Source organism: Amia ocellicauda, chromosome 22 (assembly GCF_036373705.1).
Source record: "Amia ocellicauda isolate fAmiCal2 chromosome 22, fAmiCal2.hap1, whole genome shotgun sequence".
Taxonomy (NCBI): Eukaryota; Metazoa; Chordata; class Actinopteri; order Amiiformes; family Amiidae; genus Amia; species Amia ocellicauda.
This window is the reverse complement of record NC_089871.1, coordinates 13286377-13306906: the sequence shown is the minus strand read 5'-3', so window position 1 is coordinate 13306906 and position 20530 is coordinate 13286377. Positions and strand designations below refer to the sequence as shown.

Below are 20530 nucleotides of genomic sequence, written 5' to 3'. Positions count from 1 at the left end.
TTTAGTGTCTGCTGCCTCATCAGTTCTACAGTGAGAATGGTATTTAATTATATATATTATTCCTGCCACTAAACCCCGTAGAGGTTGAAGTGATTGCCTGCTCGCTGGCAGAACGGCTAGGTTCACATCATACATCGCAGAGGGCACTTGTGATGTGAGATTGGGGCACTTCTGAATGAACTGGCCTGCACCTAAATGACCCACGTTCAGAAACGAGTTCGTCAGCCCGCAGTCATGAGCGCACACCGACAAGAACCTCAAGGCAAGCGGTGTTTAAGGACATCTACCAATATGGCGACGTGTGACGTGACACGGCTGATAGAGTAAAACCGTGTCTGAAAACTGTGAAAACCTGAAATCGTCTGGGGAACAGCAAGTGTTGAAAACATTGAATTGCTCAGAGTCTTTTCTGGAAGCCCATGAACCCCTGTGATGAACAGCAGTGGCCAATCAGAGACAGGCTCTCGGAGATCAGTCTCTCTCTCGCTGTGGGAAAAACGGCACTGAATTCCCATGGCCATCTAGCAAAAGGATTTCAGCTGGGTTTTCGTACCCTATCAAGTACAATTTGAACAGCTGTCGTTTTAATGGTGGGTGTCAATACTTTAGGTAATATGGTGTGCAATTTGCAAACAGCACTGTCCTAATCAAAGGATTTTCTACTACATGTATTCATTTTAGCATTCTGTATACTCTTTAGCTTAGGCATACAGCTGGCTGGTATCTGCTTCGTGCCACAGTGTCTTAAAATCACAGCAAGAGATCACTGTAGTGCCCGTTGACCCCGTGGACTTTCCTTTGATGTATCTGATCAGAATCTAGGTTCAATGTTCCTCTCCATCGTTTTGTTTTTGTGACACTTGTGCTCTCAGTGTAACAGTGGGCGTATTTTAATGAGATGCCGCCAACTAAGTGTGAATTGCTTTGCTGCATCCCCACAGCCTGCAGCCACAGACTGCACACCAAGCTCTTCGAAATAACCTCACTGCGGGTCCCAGGCCGCGACGAGAACACGTTGCGGGGAAAGTGTGAGTTCTAAAACCCCAGACGGGGCTCTGAGCCTGTCTGAAACTCGGCCATGCACCTCATATGGGTTCAAAGGGAGGCTCGCTCTCTAAAGGAAGCACTGGTTCAGCCGGGCAGTGAAAAGGAGTTTCTTTTATGTGCCTCACAAATTCAAAACAACGTTTCCCCTGCAGGGTAGTGGTTAATGGACTGTAATTTTCTCAAGGGCCGGCGAATGCAGAAAAGCCCTTTCACACAAATCTATCACTGGGTCACAGGAGCGAGGGATTGGACAGGTCAGGAGTTACATTCACACAGAACATGCAAAACTTCAAATGAATCCGTAAACAGTTTCTGTATAAAAGAAACATAAGACACAGATAACAGAGAAAAAATGTGCTGGCGATCCGTGATCCTTGCTGACATCCAGTTTGCACAGCCCTGTCTTTTTTGTGTGTGTCTCCATTCTGCGCTCAGCCAGCCTGCTGTGGCATTTGGTTTATGAACTCTAGGAACAGTGCCACGATAACTCTGTAAGCAGGCTTCGAGATTGCCTGTGCCGTATTCATTCTGTGATGAGAAGCTTGGATTGGCTCTGCTGCCCTGATTAATGCCAGTCTGTGTCCCGAGGTGATGTTGTTATAGTAATCTCAGTTCCACAGTCCAGATTCTTAGGCGTGTTGCATCAGTGCCGTTTCAAAGTCCAGAGGGTCGCTGCAGTCAGATTGTGAAAGTGAATTCATCTCGGCTGGGGAAGGGGGAGGGTTAGTATAGTTGCAGCGATTCTAGTTCCAGCAGCAATTCTAGTTCCTGTAGTCTCGATCCAGAGGGACGTCCCAAGTCTACAGTCACTTGCAGTCGCCCGGGTCAGTGCAGGAGGCTTCAGTTGGGTCTCGGCACAGCCTAGCACAGTGGGGGTGTGAATCTGCATGACAGTGTCAGTGGGTGGCCGTGGGCGGGCGGGGGGGAGAGTGCTGTCAGTTACGTTTCTTCTCCTGGTTGGCCTGGCCGGGGGGCACGGTCTTCAGGAAGAACTCGGGGGAACTGTGGCAGCGCAGGGCGAGAAGTTGGGGCCCCAGAGCCAGGGCGAGGTTCAAGAGCAGCACGGGCCACCAGGTGTCCTCGGGAACTCGGTACGTGAAGGGGGTCCGGGGATGCAGGGACCCCCCGATGTGGGACCACTGGGCCTGGGTGAGAGAGGCAGGAAGGAGAAACATGTCATTATACTGTCGCACCTCCATCTACTCAATTCACAATCCTGTTTTTTATTAGACTCTCCTTGTTTTCCCCTGTCGATATGTCCCAGGACTCTTCCAGATGAGGAAATAAAGCTAGACGCAACACACACCCAAACAACAACGCAAAACATATGCCTTGTGGAGCTGAAGTAATGACCTCCTACACAGCTACTGCTGCTGTAGTCTATTACAGTGAACCAATCTGATGGGTAATCAGTTTGAATTACAGCAAGCCATTCCAATACGAGACTGACAAAGGCATCAAGTAATTGGATTGGGTTAATTGCAGCTGTTGCTCCATAAAATTACAAACGGCGCCATTCTTCTCTGTATTGTGGTGGACTTTACAAATGACAGAGTAAATTGGTATTAAAGCAGTGCCGTGTTCCCCTTTGGAGCAGCTTTTATTAATATCACAGGCTAGCGTCTCGCGTGCGAGGAGGGCAGACGCTACACTGTGCGTTCGCTCTTTTTGATTAATGGCGCCGACTCCCAAGAGGATTTGCCCCCACCCCCTGCTGAGGGGGGAGGGCGTTGAAGAACCAGCGTTTACACAGGACGGGACTTTGATCACAAAGAGATGTTTGATAGCTGGTCCTATTCCCATGCTGGGATAAAAAAAAAAAAAATAAGAAAAAATAAGAAATGAAAGCCGGGGAGAGAGGGGGTTACATCCAGATCTGAGAGCCGTGCCGCACTGATGTCTTCTAATGAATGACAGAGGGTGCGTCGTCGCCGTGATCTTTGCGTTGTGATGTCGATGCAACTGCGCTGTACCAGGGATAACGCAGTCATTATCACCTTTGCTGTTGTCCACCCCCAACCCTAACTCCCCACCTCCCATTCTCCTCCCAGATGAAGGAATTCATAACTTCAAACGCCATTTTTCATGCGAGATAAAGGCTGGAGTTAAAAGAACAGCGATGCAGACTGTCAGAAACCCGGGTCGCTTGCCTGCCGACGAGGTAGCAGACTGTATTCACCATAATTGGTAAACTGCCGCCTTGTGACAACTGCCTTATAAAGAATAAAAACATGTACATTTTAGAAGACCTGATAAAATCACTGTGTGGGTGTAGTGGGTTTATGTCATCCCATCTGCTAGGCTTACGCAATACAGTGTAGCCGAAGCTGTAGTGTTTCCGCAGACTGGTTTGTACCTGAGCTACTCCTCCTGCGAAGAACAGGGTCCAGTCCAGCATCCAGGTGCAGCCCGGCTTCACCAGCCCGTAGGTGAACGCAGCCAGCAGGGGCAGGCCGTAGAACATGTACAGGAGCATCTGTAACAGAGCACACAGCAATCAGGGCCTTGAGACGGGACCCGGGGCGTTCCTGGGGTGGAGAATGTGGTTAGGCTCCTCCCCCTCCCGTGATGCATACCCAAGAGATCATGCACTGCAAACACCGTGTTTTGATGAACTCTAGCCAAATTAGATTGCATCCTCACTCAGACTATGAAGTGAGAGCCGATGTTTTTCTGGCGAACGAGGAGACGGGAGCTGTTGCACACCGGCACAGAGCTCATTAAAGAAGTAGAGGATGCTGTGCAGCCCTGATTTGTGCCACAGGGGGCCGGCCCACTCCTCTCCTATCACCTCGTCAATAATTTAAAAGGTCAGCGGACGGGAGGAGCAGAATCCAGAGCGGGCGTCCCGTCCGCCCCCCGCCCTCACCCCGCGCTTGGCTGATTGAGATCGAATCACTCAGCGGAAGGATTAGCTTATCAACCGCTCTCTGGGTCATTCCTCGCTGATCGATGACTCCCCGTACCACAAGCCCTGAACAAGGACTTTTGATAACCTATTGACAGGGCAAAATAGAGAAACAGAAAGAAAAACCCAGTAACAAGACCCCGTAATAATAATAATGACAAAAATAAATAAAACCGATAAAAAGAAAAGGCCAGAAAGTCATCCAGTCTCAGAACAGGAGACAGTGCTGCTGGGCCCCACCCGCAGTGCCGCGGCTCAGTCCAGCGGGGGCACCGTTTAACCAGAGCAGTGGAAAGGCCAGGAGCCGAGTCAGGGCCCAACCTTCAAAAGGCCTTTCATCCTGTGGTTGTTTCTGTGATTTAAAACTCAGCCAGTGTCGAGGGCTCATCTTTATCAGCCAATGGGCTTCCTCTGATTTAACAGCAGCTTGTTCTTCACACACTCGGAGACGTGCACTGGGACTCACCAGGACTTTGGGGTAAGCCACTGGGTCCTTCAGGTAGGGCTCGTACTGATAGATGTAGAGGAAGCAAGCGTTCAGAGGACACTCGAGGACAACCTGAAACACAGCAGGAAAGACAAAATGAGGTTTGTGATTTGTGATTACAATTTTTATTTTAAAATGTAATTGACATTACTCTGAACTCACCAAGCCCCTGAACAGGATGAAGACCATGGCACCCAGCAGGAAGATCAGCAGCACCGAGTCAACGGGGCGCTGCCACAGCCATTTCTTCTGCTCAGACTCGACCTGAGAGAGAGAGAGGGAGGGAGAGAGAGTAGCACATGCTTTACTACACCATTATTACACTTCTATACTCTTTTTATTGATTTATTTTTGACGTTCAGAAGGCAAGAACTGCTGAAGGACTCGGGAGAGAGAGACCCAAGCTGGGTGGGGGGGAACAATGCTTAGTCACTTGAAATGAAACTGAGGAACGTTTGTTGCTTTCTTGGCAGGCCTCGTGCGGAGCATCCGAGGGCAGAGCAGATAAACAAGAGCTGTATCGCTGTCAACGTGCCGACCGGCTCTGCGGAGAGCCCGGTGACCGCGCCGGACAATGCAGTCTAGAAAAGTATCCCTGCTGTAACTGGACATGGCGTGCTTTAATATCAATTCTTCAAACTCATCCCTGCAGCTGTGGTTTCTGAATGCGAGCCAACAACGCGGATAAAGGCATCGACTGAATAAATGATCGCTATGGTCGTGGCCAGCCAGTTTAAAAGCACAGGCGGGCGCAGACTCACCTTGTCAGCGGGCACAACGGGCAGTTCTCTGGGCCTGTGGAACAGCGTGATGGCCGCCCATATCGGCACGAAGATGTAGGGCAAGTTGAGCAGGAAGGCCGGGCGGATGTCTGAGCCGTATTTCCCTGCGGGGCGAGGACACGGCGTGTTAAAATACATGCCAGCGTAAGCGAGTGTGCCCACCCTGCGTGATGTCTGGGGTTCTCCTTACCGATGACGTTGCCCGGCAGGAAAACTATCATGTTGATCAGGAGGGAGCCCACCCAGAACAGCCCCACGCTGCGGTAGTGTTGCCTGCGGGGCGAGAGTCACAAACGCACACTGGTTATGCCTGTTGTGAAGGTGGGCCGGTTACTGGGGGGATTGTGCATCCCAGGAACACGTGACTGAAAACCATAAATGGTTTTCAGTCACGTGCTCCTGGGATGCACAATCGAGGAGAGGAGAACGGAGCTGTACATACTTGTTGGCCAACCTCCGCACCATGAGGAGATAGAGGGCGAAGTGCACCGTGCCGTCCCAGTAGCACATCAAGATTCCAAAGGCTGTGCGCAGATACGGCTCCCCCTGTCAATCAAGCACAACGACGGGTTGCTGTGAGTGGGGCCGGGACTGACTGCAGCGCTGACGATGTTATCTAGTGTTCAAAGCTAAGCATCATTGACTCTGCTCTACGGGCCCATTAGAGAATATATTGGAAGAATAGAAAATTCAATTTTACTGGATACATGAGGAACCTGACTATGTGTTTATAGCTCTCTCTCACACACAGACACACAAACCTGTTTAAATAAGCATTTCTTTCCGGGAGTGATTGATTGATAACCTAGTTCTTCCTCCAGGGTATTTGGTAGCAGGGATTTTTCTACACTCGGGTATTTGTTTTTAACTTCTGGAGCAAAACAAACACAACCTATGTCTGGAAATTGTGTTCCCCTCCCTGAAACTCTGCGACACAAAATGTTGTATTCTAGATGACAGACGGGCTGGTGTACAGATCTGGGGGGTGTGATAAGACCTTCGGCACTGACCTCCTTCATGTAAAACTCCATGAACCCAGACACGTAGTCGTCCTCCTCCAACGCGATGACCAGGTCGATGACGCAGGTGAAGGAGAACACGGCGAACACTGCAGGACAGAGAGCGGGGCGTTTAGTGCGTTTTTTGTGCGTTTTAATTGAGGTGTCTGGGAGATGTGTTCAGATACGCAGCGCTCCTAGACGGGGATGGGGGGATGGCAGCGCAGTGAGTCTGTTCAGCTCTACACTCTGTTGGGATATTTATTAATTGTATGCAGTAAATATTCATGAGTGAGAGATCTTCAACCTCATATGCATCCTCCCAGCTGACAGAGACATTTACATTGCTTTGAGGTCCTGTGTGTGACACTCCTGCCACAGACACACTGACATATTCTTCAGTTGTTTTGTTTTTTAGTACCTAGCCCCTGAATCCTACAATACTTTGGTTAGCAAAGAGTTAAACACCATTTCACCCCTTTTCCTCTTTCCCCTTCCCCCCTTCTCTCCCTCGCCTTCCCCCTCACTCTCTCCCCCTCTCCTCCTCTCTCTCGCCTTGGCCCTCTCTCTCTCCCTCCCTCCTTCCCTCTCCTTCTCGCCTCTTTCTCTCCCCCCCTCTCCTTCTCGCCTCTCTCTCTCCCCCCCTCTCCTTCTCCTTCCCCCCCTCTCTCTCTCTCCCCCTATATATATATATATATATATATATATATATATATATATATATATAGGGAGAGAGAGGGGGGGGGAAGGAGCGCTCTTATATAAGCTTTTCCTTCTAACCAGTTATTGATTTCTCTGCTGTGGAGAGAGATAATGATGTGAGCAAGCTGTCGGGTATGAAGGAGATTTATATTGGGGGCCGCAGGTTGAGTTTTTCTAAAGCCTACTGCTCCGACCTGGGGTTAAAAGCGCCCTGGTACTGCGGGGCAGAGTGGAGGCATGACTTCCCTCTCACATCTTTACAATGCTTTCTGTTGAGAGCTCTTAAAGGCTCCATAGATCCTCTGCGTTTCTGCAGCGTTCTCTGTAACTCCATTTGCTCTGTCTGGTTTGGTCTGTTGTTTGTATAATAACGGTACATTTTCCTCTAGTTTAGATTAATGTCACCAAAGACTCTGAAGCCCATCGATGCATCGAAAGCGCGCACCAGCTGTGACTTCTTATTGTTATTTGTAGCCCATTTTCGCAAGAACGGATAACAACAGAGCAATCAGCAAGAAAACGGCGACAGGAAACCCAAAGCCGTAGAACAAGGTAAGACATGAAATAACACGCCCGCTGCGATACAAACTACCAATCCCGTATTCCTTCTCCTTCTAATAACGTCCTGTCTTGTTCCTAACAGGGCGTGACATTTAATTTAGCGCCTACCTTCTGCGCTAGTGGAATCGCACCTGAGACGCCGCACGCACGGCGCGGCACTGTCCATTAATGTTATTAAAGAGTGCCAGGCTGAGAATGCAAATTTACAGCCTCGCCGGCGATGGGATTATTCCCAGCCGCGTGTTGGAGGTCCGGTTTGAGAGACCTTGACTTGACGGTGACTAGGAATTCGATCCAATTCTTTTTTTACATTTTAACTGCACTAACATCAGCAACACGAGGAATGATAAGGGGAGTGAATAGCTGCTTGTTCCTGTTTCGATGTTCCCGTTACGGATGCTTTGAGCAACATAATTACTGGTGGGTGGATCTGAAATGGCGTGGGCAGGTAGTAAATCAGTCCAAAGTCAATGTGGGTTTGTTTTTTTGTGTTTTTGATGATTGCAGGCCTTTTAAAACCCAGCCCTTAGTGTGGATCTCCGTTGTTTCACAGGGTGTCAGCACTGGCCACTCTTAAAACCTCTGTGATGGATCGGAGGGTATCAGAATTAAGCCTTCTGTGAGAGGGAGCGGTTCAGACATCGATATCAGCCGCGCCTGCTCGCTATTGACAGACACTCGGGATAGATAACGATATGGCCGCTCTCCTCCTCTGCTAATCCAACGGAGCGCTACGGTAAGCTCCTCCGCCTCACAGGTATAGCGAAGGATTACTGTATCCCTGCTTATTGTTGCTGTGACCTTTAGTTCTGACCCCCACACCCTTCTGCTGTCCATCTCCAGCCCCCTCTGAGATGTGGATAATGAGCACGGCCAGACATCCCACACTGGGACCCTTTTTAAACTTCAGATGAGTCCTAAAAATACCCCTGCTGCTGGGTGCCACATCATTCCGATTTTAAGGAAAGCGCTCAAAACGTGAAGCTTGAAACATCAGACCGGGAACACATTATGGCTATGGCCCACACTGCATCATGGGAGCTGGAGTGTGAAGGTCTATGGCTGGAAAATAAACTTGTTTATTTATAAAGACGCAAAGGATCTTAGAAAAGTGATGTTCTTTCTCGTGAACTATGGCAGCTGTTGATTTGGCAAGAGCTAGGACACAACCCCCCCCCCCCCAAAAAAAAGCATCCAAAACTAAATTCAGGGAGGCACAGGCTCTGAGGAAGCGCTGTGCCTAGCGATGTGCTTCGATCCCGGTAAAACCGTTTTTCAGGGCAGCGGTCGATAATCATTTTCGTCACAAAGCACTCTTCAATACACTAATGTTCATTGATCTGAGCAAGACAGATGAAACATTTGAGAGCAGCCTAATTTTAGTTTTAAGATTCCTGAGGCTCCTGGCACTGCCGAGATGCCTTTCTCCGGGTGTTGTCCAAGAGCCGATGTTACGGAGCCGGGTCCGGGTACTCACCGTAGAAGAGGGGGTCTTGGGGTGGATTGGTGCGGACTCCATAATAAACCATGACAAACATGGCCGCCAGCACAACGGCGCCGACGACCAGGATAGACACAGGACTGGGGAGAGAAACGCAGAGAGAACCTTTACTCTGGGGGATTTCATGAGCAGTAGATGGATTCAAGTATCAATTATAAATATATACTTTCTTGGTTGGTTTCTGCCCAGTTCAAGCTGTTGTAAATAAATCTTTCAATTCGACCTGTACTAAACCTCAAGAGACTTCCCTTCGATTTTTCCCGTCTTTCTTTCTCTGTACTCCTGGCATATCTATATACAGAGTGTGCTTGCTGTGGATGATTCATCTCAGATCCTCAAACCTAAGGTTATTTGGCAACAGAGCAACTCCAATTAAAAAAAAAAACACACACACGCATCCACTTTATTAACTTAACAAGAAGCGTAAATAGTGCGAGGGCAAAGGTTGCGGTGGTAGAACAGAAACGATAGGAGGCAGTAATTAGTGAACCAGAATACAGCCCTCGATACGGGAGGTGGAAGATTGCTATCAAATAGTGCTTCAGCGGCAGCACTGTCGGAGGCCCGAGAATAAGTCAAAAATAAGTCTGTCATGGGCAGGGGGCAAAGAACTGTACTGGTGGAGGTCGAGAGATGTAATTTCCTCTTTTTAGTATCGTTCAAGCAAAAAAAAAAAAAAAAAAAAAAAGCAGAGCAAGCTTTAAAATGGCCAACGAAAACAAAACGAGACACAAGAACTGAAAAGAACGAATGCGCTGCAGGGTATAAAATCAAACGGCGCAGAGGGAGACATACTGGATGCCATAAATCTACATCTTTTAGGGTTAAAAGGCAGCGGTCACACGGAGCCGCGGATTTGCTGTTGGCGGCACAGCAGATGAAAAGGCACTAAAAGGTATTTTTACAGCCCATCTCCCGCGCCAGTGTCAGAAGCTCTCTTGAATCCCCTCACAACGGTTTTCGCATTGCCCTGGGCGGCTGTCTCCTCTCGTTTGGCCGCTGGAGGGAGGAGAAAGGCAGGCGGCAGCTGTCTGTGTCTGCAACCCAGACCCGATCTGAGCTAGGCCCCCCAGCCCAGTCAGCGCGAGGTTTCATTTATACTTCTCTGTCTGGGGCAGGGGGTCCCCAGTGCACCCAGAGATCAGTGAAGTGTGGTCGATTACAGAGCAGATATAGGGATGTTTCACGGCATGAGCAGAACAGAGTGTGTGAGCCTGGCTACGTGGATGACATCATCCTATATAATACCGGCTTCAGGGAGTGAAATAGATCCCGCTCACAGAACAGGGCTTTTGCTGTCTGCTTGGCTTTCATTCAATGTCCCCCAAGCAGATTGTTCTTGTTCTGCGCGTCTCTGAGCCGGCTGTACAATGGCTTCAGGTGTTCTGTTCACAACGGGCGTTCGGGGAGAAGGGCCGCAGTGTACTGTCTGTTTCCTTCAGCGGTTACAGCGTGCCGTGACCTGCAGGCTCCACTGATATTCGCAGACTCTCCTAGTGCTGATTTCAAATCCAGCGAGCAGTGACTCGTGAAACACAGAAATCAATGGCGGGATCAAAGTCTCTCCTTTTCTTTCCATTCATACGTGCATACATGCAAAAGCAACTGATTTGGCACTGATGTTCAACATAAAACAGTGTCTATCTCAGTAAGGCCCAGTTCATTTTGTAAAGTGCCCTGGTCAGAATTTAGTTTTAGAAAGCACTGTTCTAAGATTGCATGGCTAACATATTGATATATATTTGATGTACTATATTGTAGTGCTCAAAATGTGACACCCCAGAGTGTCTTTATCCTAAAGTAATAAGTAAACTCTAATTCACTGTTTTAATACGTGTCAATGCATCGATGTATTCTTCTCTTAATACTATTTTTTGTGACCGCTGAGTGTCTAGTGCCCCCTACCGGCCATTAGTGCCCAGGCCAGGCTAGTTCGGGTGTAAAAGTGTTTGCTGGCAAAGAAAAGGTCCATTCAATCATTAAAAAAACCTCCCTAACATCTAGTCTGGGCACAGATAACAAACCTAACTGGAATAAAATCTTTAAATTGAATTATTATTATTATTATTATTATTATTATTATTATTATTTATTATCTTTCTGTTAAATTAGTTTTGCTGCAACAAACCAAAATGAATTGCGTTTTTAAAAATTCCAATGGATTAATAAACTCTTGGTCACAGTTCTGAAATTAGAAGTGCAGTCATTCAACCTGTCGGCCTTTTAAAATGGGGTATCTGGATCTATTTCTGCACAAGAAACCACATACAACAAGGCAAACAGGACACGGTGAGCAAACCCACGTATGCATACTTACTCCTGGAGAGATGGCATGTTGTTCACGGCATAAATGACCCCCAGGGATGACAGGGACAGGAGAAACACGCAGATTTCCTGAGGCACCTTCATCTTCCTCAGCTGCTTCCTTAGCACTCAGAGGAACCAAACGTTGGATTACCCAACACTGCCAACTGGACAAGACAGAGCAAATGACGCTGAGTTTACTGTGCTTCAATTAAAACTTGCATTGTGGTGCGATTCTGTATTCCGGACTCTCTTCCCCCCGGCAAGTTGCGCCAGTTTGTAGCTACAAAACTGCAGTTATAGTGTTGCAGGGAAGTTGAGCAACATCCCCCCCCAGGCTGCGTCACCTTCTACACCAGTCTGCATCCAAAGTCCATAACCACGACTACCTGGCTAGATGTTACACTGTTACTGGAGCACAAACTGGGGGTCTGAATGGATAGCAGAATGTGCATTGTGTGATAGTGAACCGACCTGCGTTTCTGGTCTGTTTTAACAGTGGGAAACGGGGATTATACAGTGAGGGATTATTGTAACTGAAATACACAATGCAGCCCTTGTTGCGCAAGTATGTGCGTTAAGTCATTAGAGAAGCATTTAAATAACTAATACGTATTACCCAAATTCATTGCATGATTTCATTTTGCTTTTCGGTTATTTGCGTATTATTTCTGATTTTGTTTCCTGTCTTGGATAACTTGTCCGTCCAGTTGGACTAGTTTACCCGTTTGATTTTAACATAGCAGCTCTGGTATGTCGTTTTGAATATGATTGTTTAACACTGAATATCTGTTTAATATAATATTTTGTGATGGTATAATGAACCAAACCTATAACATAGCATGACAAACAAAAGATACTAAGCAAAAGTAGATCTGTTGCAGGCGTATCTTTATATTTAGAAACTAAAGTATGGACTTTTAAAAAGTACAAAGTGCATTTATTCAGGGTTTAGCCGGTTTAATTACACCCAAACTGTTTGTATTGAGTTGCATTTACCAGCTCAGTCCATCAGAGTGCGCCAAATGGTCAAACATCACTAATGGTTGTCCTGTTCAAAGATTAAATACAGTCCTGTTTTGTCATTTCATTAATCAGTATTTCACAACCAGTGTATAGGGACAAATATTATCTAACACCTAAATAATAATCAATAATCAATCTTATAAACTGGCATCATTTTATTTTTTCAAAACAAAAACAAAAAAGAAACCTAACATTTCTTTACATTAAATAATGGAAACAAATCTGACGATTGATCCCACCAAACATTTGAAGTTACCAAGCTGTTCCTTATTGATTGTATTACATAAAGTGATATGAAGTTGATAGGGAGAAAGCTACTCCCTCGATGGAGAGGCAGGTTAGGAACTCTCAGGGCCTGAATTAATTAGAACAACAATACAATTGTTTATTCAGCTCTAACAAAGTGCTTTGGCGGGAAGACACATCTAACATACTATCATATAGAAGATTACTCCCTTTGGTTACTGGACAACTACATGACGTTAATGAGGTTAGTAAAGTACCCCAAACTTGACCACACACTCCTCCTTTGTCTCTCTGTGGCCTTGGGGGAAAACGTTTCCTAACAATCAGCTACTGCACCTGGCCTCTCCGAATCGATACACAAAGCTGAAATTCATACGTGGGTCACACAATCTTGCTGCAACAATCATGAAAATATAATATTTTTGGCATCTAGACAGGGCCACATCAAAGTTATATGAAGTGCAGACTGAAATCACAAGTGTGTCCTGAAATGTCGGAAATGACGAGATGAGAAAAATAACATTTTAAGCTAATAATTCTAACCAGAATTACACAAGTCAGTGGCCCTGGCCCCATTTTCTTGGCTGCATTAAGACACTGCTGCATCTAGGGAGATTAATAACTCAAATTAGTTTATTATTAGTAGTTAGTCATTTAAAAGTATCAAAAGTACCCAAAACACTTTCCCACTTAGTGTCTGTTGTTTGTGGTTTGTTTTTAAGGCATTATGGTTATGTTAAACATAGTAACTTCAGATTCTAGGAATGAAGAATGGTTTTTAATGCTTTTCTTTATTTTCTCCCATCAGCTATCTGAAAAAAAAAAAAAAAAAAAAAAAGCCCCAAAGATTGTGACAGAGCCCAGCAGCAATGCTCCAGCAGGGGGGAAATTCCAGCGCGTTGGAAAGAGGAAGCCAAGGTGAGCAGTGATTTTACCGTTGAGTCAAAATACACCAGACAGCACAAAACACTCTGGAAAAAAAGTGAAAATTAGAGCTCGAATCTTGATAACCTTTGGGTTTGGGTTTGGATTTTTTCTTCCTGTCTAGTGTGGTTAGGACGTTGTGAGGACGTTGCAGCTGGCTTCTGGAGGGGCACTACTGCTTTTAAAACGGGAAGCACATCCCGGGATTGATGAGGGACGTTTTAGTGAAACCCCCCAAGCAGGAGACACGTTTCGAGGCGATTCTTCCAATCCCACATCCTGCGAAAGGCGCTATACTGAATACAAATTGATTGGTTTGATTGAGGTGTGCTTGTCCCGAATCGGATGACAGGAATACCAGTCTCTGTGTGATTTAGCCAGAAGCCAAGCTTGAACCCTGGCCCGTACAGTCCCCCTGCAAGTGCAGAGACACAGAGGAAATCACACAGAGACCCGGTGGCTCGTCCCTCTGATGGGAATCTCTGCGAGACATTCGTACCAGGAAGAAAGACGCTGCTTTACTGGAAACAGCTGGCCCCTTTCCCAGCACTGGCGCTCAATAACGCTGCAGAGATGTCAAGAGCAACAAAGAGCGTAGCAACCAGGGCTTAATCTGCACTTCCTTCAGAAGAGGACAGAAAGATGGATCCCTGCAGGGTGAGTCTGGGCCTGCTTCTCACGAGGGTCTGGTGTGGGTAAATTCATGTTAAATGGATTTACATTACAAGGTAAAATAATCTAACACATGAGGTGAAAAGTAGTTCCCATCATGCATTGTTTCTCTGAGACCCTTGTTTCTTATATATAAACGATTGAACTGTTTCCAAAATAATTATGGGACACACACATACACAGTTTTTATTCTCCACTTTTTGCAAGGACACTCTTCTATATCACCAGTTATCACCAGGACTGCAGCAATGCATAGCCATCTTTTTCTCTACCACTTCCTGTGATTAAGGATGTGTATGTATATATATATATATATATATATATATGCATTTTCTTAAGCAGCGGATGGATAAAGGTTGCTGCTGCTGCTGCTGATATATATATATACATACATATGTGTGTGTGTGTGTGTGTGTGTGTGTAAGGCTTTGTTTGTATTAGAACATCAATCTAAAAAAAAGTCACGGCAGGAACCTGAAAAAGAGCTGCCACACACCTCTCACACAAACCACTTATCTAGCAGAAACACACACGCGTACGCAGGCACAGCCATGAAAGTTTGATGAGGCCTCGTTCGGCTGGATGGACGGCATTGGACGAGCAGCCAGCGAGGTACTCTCCTCCCTCCCTCCGCACCGTTTTATCTTTCGAATCTCTGTGGGATTTATAACACCTTCCTACCCTCTGCGGCGCTGCAGACATCTTGGCAATTGATCTATGAACTAACTGGGGGACTTTAGTTTTGTCTACAGCCCCAGCAAGGCTTTGTAGAAAGTGTATAGACCGTGCGAGGGAGAGAGACAACCAAGCCTCCAGCAGACCTAGCGATTGGTCATGCCGCTGTCAAACGAGGCCCGCGATGGTTTGAGGCTTGCAAGTTTGTGCTTGCGAAGTACATAAGATCAATATAAAAATAACGGTCTGTTATCTGAGGTTTGTGTTGCACAGTGCATACCTCTCTTTGTAGCCTAGCCTGGTTCTGAACATCTATCATGCTTGAATAACAGCCCATTTTGCCATGAACTGAACGATGCTGGGTCAGGTCACAGACGACACACAATTATATCTGTCAGTAAATCCTAACAACACCATAGACCTAGAAAAACGAATCTGCTGTCTGTCTGAGATTAAAACATGGATTCTTATGCTTAATTCTGACAAAACAGAAGTCATAATTTTAGGAGACAAAAATCGAACTGTTCATGATGCACTAACAAAACTGAGTAATGATAACTTTAATTTCTCCCCTAAGGAGATGGCACGAAACCTGGGTGTCATCTGTGATCATAATCTATCCTTTGAATCACACATTCAGAATGTGTCGAGATCTTCCTTCCTCCAGCTTAGAAACATTGCTAGACTAAGACAATTCCTCCCATTACAGGACACTGAGAAATTGATACACGCATTTGTTACATCTAGATTGAATGACTGTAATGTCATTCTGTCAGGCAGCACAAACAGAGCTATTTCTGCACTTCAGTTCATCCAAAATGCTGCTGCAAGAATCCTAACAAAAACAAAAAAACATGAACACATCACTCCAGTACTGGCTTCTCTTCACTGGCTGCCTGTAGGATAGACTTTAAAGTTCTCTTACTAACATTTAAAGCACTAAAGGGACTGGCACCTCCCTACTTAAAAGATCTCCTTATGGAATACACTCCAGGTCGGCCATTGAGATCACAGGAAGCCGGTTACTTAGCGCTCCCTAAAATACACAAGAAAAGCGCAGGTGGTCGAGCATTCAGTTATAGGGCCCCGAAGCTGTGGAATGATGTAAGAGATGTCACCTGTGTCTTAACCTTTAAATCATGGCTGAAGACTCATCTTTTTAGTCTCTGTTTTTCTAGCCCATAGTGCCGCCGGTGTGCCATGGACATGCAATGCACAACTGTCTTTGGAAATGTCCTGCACTGCATGACCAGTATCTGAGCACAACTGCCTTCTTGTCTTCCAGCAACAGCCCCCTCCGAGGGTCCAACGAGGCACCTCGTCCCCTACCATGGAAGTCTGATGAGGCACAACCCACCCCAGAGGCACCTCACCACGGAGGGTCAACGGGGCATCCACACCCAAGTTCTGACGAGCCATCGCAACCCAAGATCTGTTGATGGCCCAAACCCTCCACCCCCGATGGCCAGCGAGAGGCCTCCTCCAGAGGGAAGAGCACAGCCAGCAGCTCTGATAAATAACTTTCTGATCTCCTTGCTGCTGTAATAACTATACTGCCTGGAGGGGAGGCAACCATTAGGCCTAGGCCCTAAGCCGTGGACCCCCAGAGATTCATTTTCTCCTACATGCCATCCATAGGAGTTTTTTTGTTTTTCTGTCCTCTGTGCCTAAATGGTTTATTAACTTAAATGTTCACTCACTTTATTCTAGATCATGTTAAATGTTTACAGGTCTATATTTTTATTTTATTGTATTTATGCAGTTTATTTTACTGTACGTTTGTTGTAGGTTTACCAGTCTGTACAGCGCTCTGTGGCTACCCGAAGGGCGAAGGGCGCTATACAAATAAAAATTGATTGATTGATTGATTTGCTTTCCCGTAATTTCTCAACCAACAGTCTCCACTTGTGCACTTTTTGTGGTAGGAGAAAAAGAGAAATAGAGACATGAATCCAAGAGTTAAATTGAATGGAGTTGTTAGGAATCCCTGGTCAGAGTTCTTCTTAAACAGCTGGGTTAAAACGGGGACGATTACGGTTTGCTTGGCTTCACAGTGTTTTGGTTTGATATTGATCTTATTCACATTATAGTTTTTAGTTGTTGTTTTTTCAATATTAAATGTGGTTGTTCCACTAAGTGAAATCCCCTCCCCAGTCAGCTCTAACTAGCAAACCTAATAATTGATTGTTACTTGGATATTTGGGTTCAGCCTTTTGCTCTGGTATAAAACACATACCTTTCTTTACTACACCCAAGAATATATATGTGTGTGGGTGTGAGTGAGGTGTAGTGCAGGGGTGAGGAAAACTGATAAAGACTAAGGATATTTAAAATGTGTGTGTGTGTGTGTGTGTGTGTATAAGTTGGTAATTTGAAGGAGAAATTAGGTGTTTTAAAGAAACAAAGTTAGTGTGCTAGGTTGTTTACTCTTCTCTAGATAAATATTACATTTGTGTCGATTTAACTGATTTACAGAACCCGTGGAGTGGGTTATAGGAGTGAATCTGCGGGACCCCGACCCCCCAAGCATCTCAACAGTGTGCTGTAGCCTGGCCATGCTAGTGTGCTCTGACGCATCGTATTTGTACCTTGTAAAACGTATATTAAAAATAAAAATCGCACACAACCAACCCTACCTGTATGCTCTCAGTTTCCTAGTTTTTTTAACCAAGCTTCAGCCAGTCTGACCCGCACCGGCGCGGTTGTTTTCCGCATGTAGCGACGTCACCGGCCATTGGCGCAGGCGCAGGAACCGCCTCTAGATGGAGCACTGCTTACAGCACAGGCCTTTTGCGTTGACTTTATTGTGCTATATATAGGCCTATACTATTTCAATACTTAAAAGTTGATTTTGCACTACTTTCCTGACATTGTAGTGCATCTGAGAAGTGTATTTAAACGCTACCGAAGTGCCATGCGTGTGAGGGATTGCCAAAGCAGGTTTCAGTCAGTTTAATGTCATATGTGCATTTCGTTCAAAACGACCAATACAGTTGAGTGAATCGATTTATTGACGAGATATTTTAAATGTATACAAACGCACCTGATCTCCACATCTATCCTATAAAATGCACCCCAAAGCACGTATTTCATGTTGAACTACCCCAGGTGGCATCTGGTTCAGACATGTGCTGGGATAATTAAACAGGATTATCTGCTGGAATTGTATTCAGATTGGAAATACACTTAATTTAGAACTACCATGTCACAACCGTACGTAGTGGCTTTTCTTAATGAGGCTATACAGCTACTACTAGTTTACAACGACCTACTGAATAACATTTTAAGACTTCTGCTTTGTTGCATAGGCCACATTTCTTCCACAATACGTCTTTCCTTACACCAAAAATAGTGCAAATAATTCGCTACGATGTGCACAGTGCGCCTCTGTCCTCGTCGTGAGGGGTAGTGACGTCACAGCGGAAATACTGTATCCACTTAATCCAAGATGGCGGCGTCAATCAGGAAGTGAAAAAATAACCCTCAAGAAAAATCTAAAATTAAAACCCCATTCCGGACGAAATAAGAGATTCATACTGAGCAGGATCGCGGCTGAAGGCGACCAGGTGTACGGAGATTGCCGTTTCGTCCCGGTAAGTGACCTGCGATCCGTTTAAACGGGGCCAAATCATATCCACGGTTGTTATTAGTGGTCCGGGAAGGCTTAGTAATTATATCTCCCCCCCCTCCTCCGCTCCTCTCCGAAATCGCTCACGACTCCTTTAAAAGACACGGCTCCTTCTCCCGCGGCGAAGACGGGTATATTTGCCCCCTTCGGCCGTGGATCAGAGGGGGGATATAACCCGGGATCAGTCGGGCTTTGTACTTGTGTCGGGCTGCGTGTTGTTTGTTTCTACACAGGACTCGTCCCTTTGTGTGTGTGTGTGTGTGAGAGAGAGAGAGAGAGAGAGAGAGAGAGAGAGAGAGAGAAAAGTTAACTGGCAGAGATCGGAGGAGCTGATTATTATACAGCAATACAGGCGAATATGATGGGACTGGGCGAGAATCGGTTGAAAGTGGGGGGGGGGGGAGAGGCTTAAAACGACGGTGTGGTCCGATCTCGATGGTATCTGTCCCTGGCACTTTTGTGTTTGTTCATTGAGTTTGATTGACTTGTCTCCGCATTGAACTCCTGCTGGACGGGGACCCGTTTAGTCCAATCCTGGGGCTGCGGTGGTTCGCGTCCCGACACACTGTCGTAAAAGCATCGGTGTATACATGATCATAAAATGCTGTATAGAGAAACGGACTCCATTTGTTTATTGATGTTTTTATCTGCAGCTGAAATGGACACGTCTATACAGTGACTGGATCAAACGACTGTATTTTAAAATAGTCTACAGGCCTGTGTGCATTAGTCAAGTGTATTTTGTAGTACTGGGGAGATCACATGACGGTTTTGTAATATTTAAGTGGATTCTTCATCGATTTTATATAGCCTCTGAAAGTTTGAGTTGACCAAAAAGAGCATTTGCACATTATTCTGCAGATTGCGGCTGCTTTGGCATCTTTGGAAAGTCATGCTGATGTTGTGATCTGGGCACAGAGAGGGCTGGCATGCTAGGAGATGCCCAATCCCTCCCTCGTCAGACTTTAGTGAGGTGGCAAGTGTACTGGGAGTGTGTAATACACATACACACACACACACACACACACACACACACACACACACACACACACATACACACATACACACACACACACACACAGGGATCTCCACTGGTGTATAAACCCTGTGAAGACTGGTTACTATTTATTAATTAAAAGTTTACCTTGTTCTTCAATATTCTCCTCAGTAATATATTGTGCCAAATAAATATGTATGCAATGGAAAAAATAAATCTGCAAAAAGTGTAGACCGATTCAAATTGCAGTGTTGCATTACTTCATTTTTTTGTGGCTTTGAAAATGGAAAAGCTTCCCCAAGATTTTTTATTTTGAATGACTTGGGAGTTTTATTCCTTTATTCTGGTACATCTGTGCCAAGCAATATTTTGTCGAGATTGTGATCCTTTCTTAATTAGAAGACATCTTGACAAAGGGCAGGAAGGAAAAGGCTTAAAGTCGCAAGAGTTGATTTTGTTTTATTATTTTAGGAGATAAGTGGTGCTGGACTTCTCATTTTGACGAGACGCGGCGTTAATAATATTTAGATCTACTCTAGGGCTTTAAAGCAAAATAATCTTTGCAGAATAAAATGGACTTCCAAAAATGCTGGGATTGTAATGTGATGAGCAGAGGCAAGTCTCTTTTGTGTGTGTGTGTGTGTGTGTGTGTGTCTGCATCTGTATAACATTTCATATAGCCTTGATGAATGCCAGTTCGCATTCGGCATGATGTGTCCAACCTTGTGAATATTTATGGTACCCGTGTTAATAATTTATAGAAAGGGGCTGAGGATGTGTCTGACGGACGCTCGGTAAATTCAATTATTTTGAGAGATAATAGATTCTGCATTCCATTCCACTCAGAGGCACGGACCCGTACACTTCGCCAATATTTTATCTTACAAAAGGGCCGGAGTGGAGGGCTAATGTGCGTTCTGATTATTAACTGTCATGAAATGATGGATATTATCACAGCCAATTGAGGTACCCCTCCAAGCGTGCGTTTTCGACATTAATGAACACGGCCGCCTTTCTGTTTCTTTAGCTTAAGTTTTCTTTTTTCTTTTTTACAGTAGGATACATTTTATTG

The 20530-nt window shown here is 45.6% G+C and overlaps 2 protein-coding genes and 1 long non-coding RNA gene across 4 annotated transcripts in view; 2 read left to right on the top strand and 1 right to left on the bottom strand.

Annotated features, from left to right (window-relative positions):
* Nucleotides 1-1138: 1138 nt before the first annotated feature.
* On the bottom strand, nt 1139-11690 carry tm6sf2b (transmembrane 6 superfamily member 2b). The gene is made up of 10 exons (XM_066695707.1): nt 11304-11690; nt 8963-9066; nt 6235-6332; nt 5667-5770; nt 5415-5497; nt 5204-5328; nt 4605-4706; nt 4422-4514; nt 3404-3523; nt 1139-2192 (listed from the first exon to the last, which is right to left on the bottom strand). Exons 1-10 carry the CDS (start codon nt 11393-11395, stop codon nt 1983-1985), a joined length of 1131 nt encoding a protein of 376 aa, XP_066551804.1. The 5' UTR covers nt 11396-11690; the 3' UTR covers nt 1139-1982.
* A 1849-nt stretch (nt 11691-13539) lies between these two features.
* Nucleotides 13540-16698, top strand: LOC136717880 (uncharacterized). Its single transcript, XR_010805242.1, has 2 exons — nt 13540-14143; nt 16119-16698. It is a non-coding gene; the product is annotated as an uncharacterized LOC136717880 (long non-coding RNA).
* Nucleotides 16699-18278: 1580 nt separating this feature from the next.
* The window catches only part of sbno2b (strawberry notch homolog 2b), a 56328-nt gene continuing 54076 nt past the window's right edge, over nt 18279-20530 (top strand). For both annotated transcript variants that reach the window (XM_066696377.1, XM_066696376.1), the window contains exon 1: nt 18279-18426. The gene's annotated coding sequence lies outside the window, so the exon portion shown is untranslated. The remainder of the gene's footprint in view (nt 18427-20530) is intronic.

Excerpts from the sequence above, each read along its gene's own strand:
- tm6sf2b (XM_066695707.1), bottom strand. The coding sequence starts at position 11,395 with ATGAAGGTGCCTCAGGAAATCTGCGTGTTTCTCCTGTCCCTGTCATCC. Across the intron at positions 5,329-5,414 it reads CCTGCCGGGCAACGTCATCG|GGAAATACGGCTCAGACATC; the intron begins GTAAGGAGAACC and ends CTCGCCCCGCAG. Across the intron at positions 4,707-5,203 it reads CCGTTGTGCCCGCTGACAAG|GTCGAGTCTGAGCAGAAGAA; the intron begins GTGAGTCTGCGC and ends TCTCTCTCTCAG.